Below are 8,560 nucleotides of genomic sequence, written 5' to 3' on the forward strand. Positions count from 1 at the left end.
TAGATCTATCTATATATACATATATATATATATATACTACACATGTATACAGTATACTCCTATTATAATGAACACGGTTATAACGAAATTCTGGTTGCAACGAAGTAAAAATTTGGGTTGCAATGTTATTCACTCCATTCTTTTTTATTGTTTATTTGTTCAGTTATAACAAAATTTTGATATAACGAAAGAAAACTGCCACACCCGATGACTTTGTTATAACGGGAGTCCAGTGTACATATAAATATATATATATATATATGTATATATATATATATATGATATAATATATATATATATATATATATATATATATATATATATATATTGTGTGTGTGTGTGTGTGTGTGTGTGTACATGGTACATGTCCTTTATCACACTATACACTGTATATACAAGTATATATTATACAAAGGGGTGTTTGACAAACAACACGTAGAGTTGGAACACAAAATGAGTTAAGAGCCATTTTCAAATATTTCAGAAATCAGTCCTTCATCAGAGCAAATGGAATCTTTCCAATTATACGTAAGTATGTTACATGTTACAAAACAAAGTAAACTATGGAATTTGTGGTTTAAATTATCCAATAACTTAGTATTTTATGTTTTAGGAGCTTTTATTGAAATTGTGTCAAATTAACGAAAGTGTAGTTAAACTTAATTTGTGACGAACTTTTCATATACAATGTATTCTCGTATTCTCTCACTTCCCTCTGTGACACAAAGCAGTGTACAATTTTTTTTCAATCATCTTTACATGCATGTACACTGACTACACTGTGTTACCTCATTTCAATTTGCCTTCACACTACCAAACCTATACAATGTAGTTCTTAATCATACAACCTATCAAACTTGGAATACAGCATAGATATAAATATGGGAATTTAACAGCGCTTATTACACAAATATTTATAAAATAATTTCCACCTAATAATATAAGTAATATATGTAATATACAGACTATATTATACGTTATTTGCAATGCATCACATGAAAATAAGCAAAACAAGTATTGTTTTTAATGTTTACCTTCTTTATTAGAATATAAACACTACTATTTTGGAAGCTTCGAGTTTAGAAACATGACATGTATCAACGATTTGGTCTATACTGTATATACGCGCATTTGCTAGCTTCTGATATATTAACTCCATATTCATTTAAAATTTGTTTAACCGCAGTGCATAACGAAGGTGTATTGTATTCTCAATGTAGCACCAATCCGCGTTTGGGTTGAAAACAACGTTGTGCAGACGCGAGTGCAAGTTATGTACTCTGCAAATGTATTTGCGTTGATTTTACAGTTTAAAAGATGCATGTACTATAGAACATAACTACCCTTTCAGATTTGCTGCTGTTTGCACTGTGCACATGATTTTTTGTAAACTACTAATTTAGAGTTGAGGATAAAACCTGACTTGAGAATGCGGCAATAATGGTACTGTACAACATCATTTTTTTTTCTATCTCGATGAGAGTCTTTAATTGTTGGTGTATATTTTCCCAACTTTTATGACCACATCGTGCTGAGCTATATGACGCCAACAAGTTTCGTAGTCTGTGCTACAGCCTTTGAATACATCAATACATGTATTCGTAAAACGTCTCAGTCAAGCAGTTCTTCCTCGAACGTGACGTCACCAATGTTCTCAAAGTCGTCATCTGCGCGTCGCGCTGTGGATGGAGAGCGCCCTCCTCGGCGGGCTTGCTCCTTCCCCTTGGCCACTCGCTCCGTGCTCCTTCTCTTGAAAGTCTGCCAGCCCTGTTCGAGGAGCTCATCTCTCTTCGCGTCCTCCACTTCGATTTGATGCCTCCTGCACAGGAGGTCGATGGCCAGCAGGAGGAAGAACGAGAGGATGAGAAGAATACCGACCGCCAACGCCCACGCAGTCCGAGGTGATATCAGCGTCCGGAACTGCGCGCATTCTTGGGTCCCGATTCCCTCTGTAGTGTATGGAGCCACGCACACTTGGAACGGAGTGTTGTCCTTGAGTCCAGTCAAGGTTGCGCCAGTCCCATTGCCCGACACATTGAATGGAGTACACTCGTTGCAATCTACACTGATTTCAAACCCGACGATGATAGCACCATCAACGGCTATATCCCAGTCGATCTCTGCACTGCTGTGTCCTATGTTTGTCACAGAAACGGACTGGGCTGATGCGGTTGTCGAAAGCCACACAAAGACTGCGAGTGAGACTAGGGCCAAAGTCCTCATCATTCTGGATGACATTGTTTGTTACGTCATCGCTTCGCGAAACCTCTCGTACTTGTTATGTATTACCCTGTAAAAACAAAACAAGAACAAAGCAAAACAAAATACTATGTCAAACCAAAACAATCGTTTGAACATGTACTTTTGCATTATAAGCCCTACTATCGTGATAGTCAAAAGGAAACAATTCACATTATTTATGCATTTTGGTAGTGTCAAACACACAGGACCAGATCTTATCAAAGTATTCATAATGTACAAGTTAAAGGAGAGTAGTTATATCCATGCATGCATTTAGTGGTAAATCGTTTTCAAATTGTACATTTTACTGGCGCTAGAAATAATTTTAAACTTTCAGAAACATAAGGAGCTCATGCAGCTGAACTATCTTTCAAAGTGAATTGCAGATATTATGTCGCATCATAATAATAGTATATAATAATAATACAGGGTATTTATAATGCGCCAATTCCACATAACCAATGTGCTCAAGGCGCAGTAGAAAAAGTGAATATTACACAAACATGCACATGAAAATGAATGCCACAATTATGATGGGGGAAAATCATAACGTACAATACTAATGAAAAAAATGAAGATATTATGTCACATCATGACTGTATGAGAGAATGAACAACACATTTCAACGAGATGTTCGTCTCAGAGTGGGTTGCTAGGATACGAGAGACAGCGTGCCACTTCTCTGAGGTCACTTCATCCTTACTAACTGACGGTTAGCAAGGACGATGATTGCTTCCAACAATAATTATCATCAGGGGGTGAGAATGTTGCTCATGCGATTTACACCCGAAGGAGGAGATTGTTGCATTATTTTTTCCTTGTAGGCTATTAGTATTCAACAGAAACACAAACATTTCTTGTGCTAAGCCCTTACGGAATAGAGAAAAAATATGTTGACATCCATGAAGACTAGATTACATTGCTAATATGTATGTAGACCTGCCTTACAGTATGACAAAATATGCACTTTGTCGGCAGTCTGTATTACGTTAAAAGCTGTTGGTTGTCCATCTGTTGATTAAAAACTTGCGAGTTAAATCAAATTCCTTGAATATTCAGGCTCAACTTGATTTCATGTTATTCCATATTAGGCCTAAATGATCAAAATACGTATATAACCGTGTACTGGAATCTTCGCCTATTCAATCAAATCGTTTGGAATGAATTATACGAAGTGTACAGAGGAGTGTCTGTAATCTACATTTGAAAGTGTCGAGTTTGAAAAAAAAATCACTTTTCTCCTCTTATTAAGTCGGATATGCTATTGAAGAATGACACAATTAAGGAAGACAGTGTATTAGTATATAATGAAGTTGCCTACAAGATCAACTACAATTGTATTCTGAGCTGTCATAATCATCAGTAAACCTTATAAAAGAAAACCTTTATGACATTCCTTTTGATGAATCAGTAAACTATCATTTGTGAAATAATAGTAATGATTATAATAATAATAATAATGATAATAATAACAATAATAATAATAATAATAACGATAATAATAATAATGATAATAATAATAATGAATTGAACGACAAACGTGACCATGACGTGATAATCGCATTGCTATCGTACGTCTGCAATGTCGTGATTTGGTATTGACCATTATAAAGTGGCCATTGAGTATCGAACGTGTCCAAGGATGGGTGTGGAAAGATCAAGTATAAATATACGAAACACTGACGGTAAAGTGTTATTGCGACGTATTTATTGTGTCACGTCTTCCGAGACGCAACTGTTTACTTGCATTGCGTGTTCTTCACACATCACACGAGGACCGTGTTAGTCTCTCCACAAGTCGATTGGTTCTTTTTATTTGCCATCTTCTCTTATGACGCTTCTCATTGAATGAAGATATTGACGTTGGCTGATCAGATATCAGATGAGAGTGACAGGGTAACCTAGATTGGAATTTAAAAGTCTTCATTTTATGAAGAAGATGTCAGACAGGGAGCCAGTTTGAAATACCGGCAGCTTAGGTTAAGTCTAATGCGATCGATCTCTAGAGTAATATAACATAATACGGAGAACGTTGTTTAACCATTAGAAAGTCACATCCAAATTTGATGTTTTAGAATATCTTCTCAAATATTTATGTTATGAATCATAAAGTAAGAGAGAGAGAGAGAGAATGATAATGAAACTTCGATCGAAGTAAATGAAATCATTCACATGACTGAACCTCTTTGGTCTCGGAATGAGTTAAAAACACATTTTTGTTGCAAAAGTGAAGTTAATGGAATCATTTGTTTAAATTGATGATATAGTTAATCGATTATACTGATATATTCTCTGAATGGACGATATAAACATTACTTGACTACAAGTATTAGTACTCGACACAGAGTTCTTGAATGTCTTCTGAACTATCAGACAATAATCGATTCATTTAACTTTCTGCTGCACGGGATTAGTCATTTCGCCCGAAATCTATACTTCATTAACGGTCGGTCATAAATTCCACTGATTTCACTACGCAGTACAGAGCGTTTTTCATTATACCCTCTCACATGTTTCACATGCAAGATCTTGGCATTTGCTTCTCATCTTGCAGTGGGTGCTATAGTCTTGGTCCAGACCTCCATCACTTTTACCTTTCTCTCTCGACTCTTAAAGGGGAAATCCAGTCCAAATATAAGTCTGATAAAAAAAGAGTAAAATCTTATGAGTTCAACGGTGTAATTTTGATCGGAATCGGATGAAAAATAGGAAAGTTATGACATTTTGAAGTTTCGATAGTTTGTACATACAATTTTGAATTCGAAGTTTTTCATTTAAACGCAATAAATTGCCCGAGGCTCGAATCCTCGTTTATCTAACCGATCACTATTCTAAAGGTATTCAACCAGGAATAACATCATAATTTAGACTTCAATGACAAAAACATGCATGCATTTTCATTATTTTTTCTTTTTTTTTTCTGGTACACGATCAATGGAAATTGTGAGTGTATGACATGGTTAGCTCACTCATTTGCATATTCAAATCCACTGTAAGAGAACTGTTTTTCAGAAGTAGCAAAACTTCAAAATGTCTTAACTTCCTTATTTCTCATCCGATTTCAGTCAAATTTTTAGTCCTGTGAACTCGTGATATTTAGTTTATCAGAATAACTGATATTTAGACTGAATTTTCCCTCTAGCAGTATACCTTGTCGGTCATGTCCGGTCCGAAGTAAGGCGATACTTGTTAGACACACGCACCGATGACTGTTTTTTCAGCTCAAAAAAAAAAAAAAAAATCAATCATGTGAAAGGATATATATGTGCTGTAATATATCACTATAGGGCTACGTATGAGAGATGAAAGGTGAGAAAAGGAGTCAGGAAAATCTATCCTCCAAAGTTTTCATCATTCTTGCTCTGTCCCCTCCCCTTCACTCCTTCTGTCTGTTAATATATTTATCTATCTATAAAGTTAACCTGTCTGTGTGTTTAGCCATTTTAAGTATACACGAAAAACAGAAATACAGCCGATGATGTTCCTTTTCACTTGCCGTAGTCTCCTTGAATTAGGCTACGACAGCATCGATGTATCCACGAGATATTACCCGTGGCCATCACCGCTTCCTCTGACATTTTCGGAGGGGGAACTTGCCCGCATCCCAGGGGGCCTTCCGACTACTAATGACAGCATACACGGTGAGAGTGGAGGGGGGGGGGGGAGCTTTTACAGGTATATGAGGAGGATGTGGAGGGGGAGGGGCAGAGACCAGGTACATATAGCTTAGTGGGACAAACTCTTGGAAATCTGTAATCTTTGGATTGTTGCTGTGCATGAAAGCATTATACAAGTACATGTATATATTTGATTTTCTTATTTCTGTCATTTTCTCATCAGGTGAAATCCGTAATATAGGATCTGCGTATAATTCGTCGTCCACTAGCTGGCAAGGATAAAGAAACTAAACAATATTCCTGTCCAAGCTTCACATTGCATATACTTCAAAGTACAATAATCATGAATCGATCAAAGAGTATTGATAATCGTGGTGGTTGTGGGAAGAGTTAGAGCATTCTTCGTTACGCTATTGGTTTCAGAAATACATGTACACTGCAGTCATTCTATTTATATATCACACAAGTCGAAAAAGTACACAATAGTATTTTGCTTCGTCATTCATGCACCAAATATTGACACATTATTATAAGGCATAAACACAAAGCATTAATATTTTGGTGTCAAAAATTATGTAATGAGGGCAGAGAAGTTTCCTTTAATGTCCCGAAACATGAAGTATTTCATTACTAGGCATAAAGTGGAGACTTTTTGCTGGTAAATTATACAAAAACAAACAAACAAACAAACAAAAATAAACCCAGCCATGTCATCCTTTGAAAAGCTCGTTTAAAGTATTGTTGCTTTATTTTCTCAGGACTTGACTTATAATATTGTGAAACCAGGAAATACGACTGCATAGCGAGTGTTATGAATTGAATTTGAAATGTTTCCACATTCTATTCTATAAATGGCACTGATCACATGACCACGGGAAAGGAAAGGGGAAGTCGAGAGCGTAAATCCGCAGTCAATTAACGAGCAGTCTGTACACGTCTACCTCCTCTCCATGGAGAGCGTGGATCTTGTAGTCTTATATCTCTTTAAAGGAGGAATAAAACCCAAATATCATGTGGATTGATTCGATGCAGCAATATCAGTAGAACACATCAGTAAGGCCTTGAGGAAAAGCCGGATATCCTTTAAAAGTTATGAGTCTTTAAAATGTCATTAATAATGAGAAGACTACATGTACAACATTGCGTGACGTCACGCATGGACAACGATATAAACAAACTGACGAGAATTTAACATTGTCATTTTTCTATCCTACTGAAAAAAGGCAATCATGCAGGGGGAATTATAGTTACCTTAATTTATGTCAGCATTGATAAGAAGAGGGAATTCTAGTCATAGTACTATTTTTCATAAGAAATTGCATTTTGTGGAATTCTCTTTATAATTATTATTTTCTTTCTCTTTCAATGCATGATGTCACGAAGTGTTGTAGTCTTCATTCTGGCCCTTTTGTCAGTTTATAACTGCAGAGAAAGTAAACCAACTGACCGCACCACTCGTGAAATGTCTTTGACCAACAGTAACTGTTTTTAATACTATACGAGATTAATTCATAACGTCCACTCTCCTAGAACCCTTGTGTGATATTCATTGGATATAGCAAGATTGATTATCATCAAATTTTCACACATCCATAATTCATCGTCATATCCACGCAAGCTTTAATTACCACCATCCGATGGACGAAACAACCAAACAACGTGACACTGCAATTTACCGTCGCGCCCACCTTTATGATTACTGACTCGGAGTTGTTTTACCTGTGGAAAGTGAATTTTTCATATATGCGTAGATTGACGAGTGAGCGTAAGTTTCACTGTCATGAAAATTCTACTTGACATTATGCCCAATGTGCACTATACTTTCCATCTGCCTGATGTCAAGACAAGGTAAAATATGAAACAGGGTGACTAGTATAATTTTTATGCTACAGGCGTAGGCCTAATATTGTGTTGCATGCAACACTATGATTAATAATAATTGTTTATCATATGAAGAAAGAAGAAACAAACTCTCACCTGGTAGCAGTCGATATCTTGGCCATGTAGTTGATGTCATGGTTTATTTCTACATGTGTAGATACGTCCTATTCCACCGATAGTATTTCCTCCTCTATTGGCACACGCGATTTGGGCGAAATCCCGTCATTCGTTGTTTTCGTGTTGTCTCTTCTCCAGGTTCGGATTTACATTCCGCGCGTCCGTATAGAGTGTGTAGTGTATTGCCACAGGTGCGGGGAAAAAGAAACGTAAAGCGGCCAGCTTGAGGGGCTGGAACGTTGGTCGTATATAACAAAAGAATAGGTGAGGCTTTGCAGTTACGAGTATTGTTCAGTCTGCCCGTGTTTATTTATATCCTCCTTTGGGTTGTGAGTGATGGAGTAAAGGGTGTGTTCAAAATGCGTGGACAAATCAAGGTGTGTGCGTGTGTGCTTGTGTGTGGTATGTTATTGTCTTGCATGGTGTGTGTAGGTACGTATGAAACAGGACACCATTTTGTATTTGCCTACTTCAAAGTCAACAGAGAAGATCAAGGTTACTCAAGAGCTATACTATAGTGAATATACTTCAATAGAATCCCTCAACCGCTGTGACGTGCAAAATGAATTCTAGAAGCTGAGCTACCATATGGTCTCGGCATGAACTTCTGTTTTCATCTATAACTTCCCGTAAAAGTTGTTGTTGTTGCTGTTGTTGTTGTTGTTGTCACCTGTTGTTAAATATTTGTCCAGGCACGCGGTATA

General features: G+C 36.8%; 1 protein-coding gene across 1 annotated transcript; it reads right to left on the minus strand.

The window, feature by feature from the left end:
* Positions 1–1,491: 1,491 nt before the first annotated feature.
* On the minus strand, positions 1,492–7,980 carry LOC140239037 (uncharacterized). The gene is made up of 2 exons (XM_072318934.1): positions 7,836–7,980; positions 1,492–2,290 (listed from the first exon to the last, which is right to left on the minus strand). The coding sequence occupies exon 2, from the start codon at positions 2,236–2,238 to the stop codon at positions 1,612–1,614; it is 627 nt and encodes a 208-aa protein (XP_072175035.1). The 5' UTR covers positions 2,239–2,290; positions 7,836–7,980; the 3' UTR covers positions 1,492–1,611.
* Between the last annotated feature and the right edge of the window lie 580 nt (positions 7,981–8,560).

Source organism: Diadema setosum, chromosome 15, assembly GCF_964275005.1.
Source record: "Diadema setosum chromosome 15, eeDiaSeto1, whole genome shotgun sequence".
NCBI classification, from domain to species: Eukaryota; Metazoa; Echinodermata; class Echinoidea; order Diadematoida; family Diadematidae; genus Diadema; species Diadema setosum.

Coding starts and splice junctions, on each gene's coding strand:
- LOC140239037 (XM_072318934.1), bottom strand. CDS start 2,238: ATGTCATCCAGAATGATGAGGACTTTGGCCCTAGTCTCACTCGCAGTC.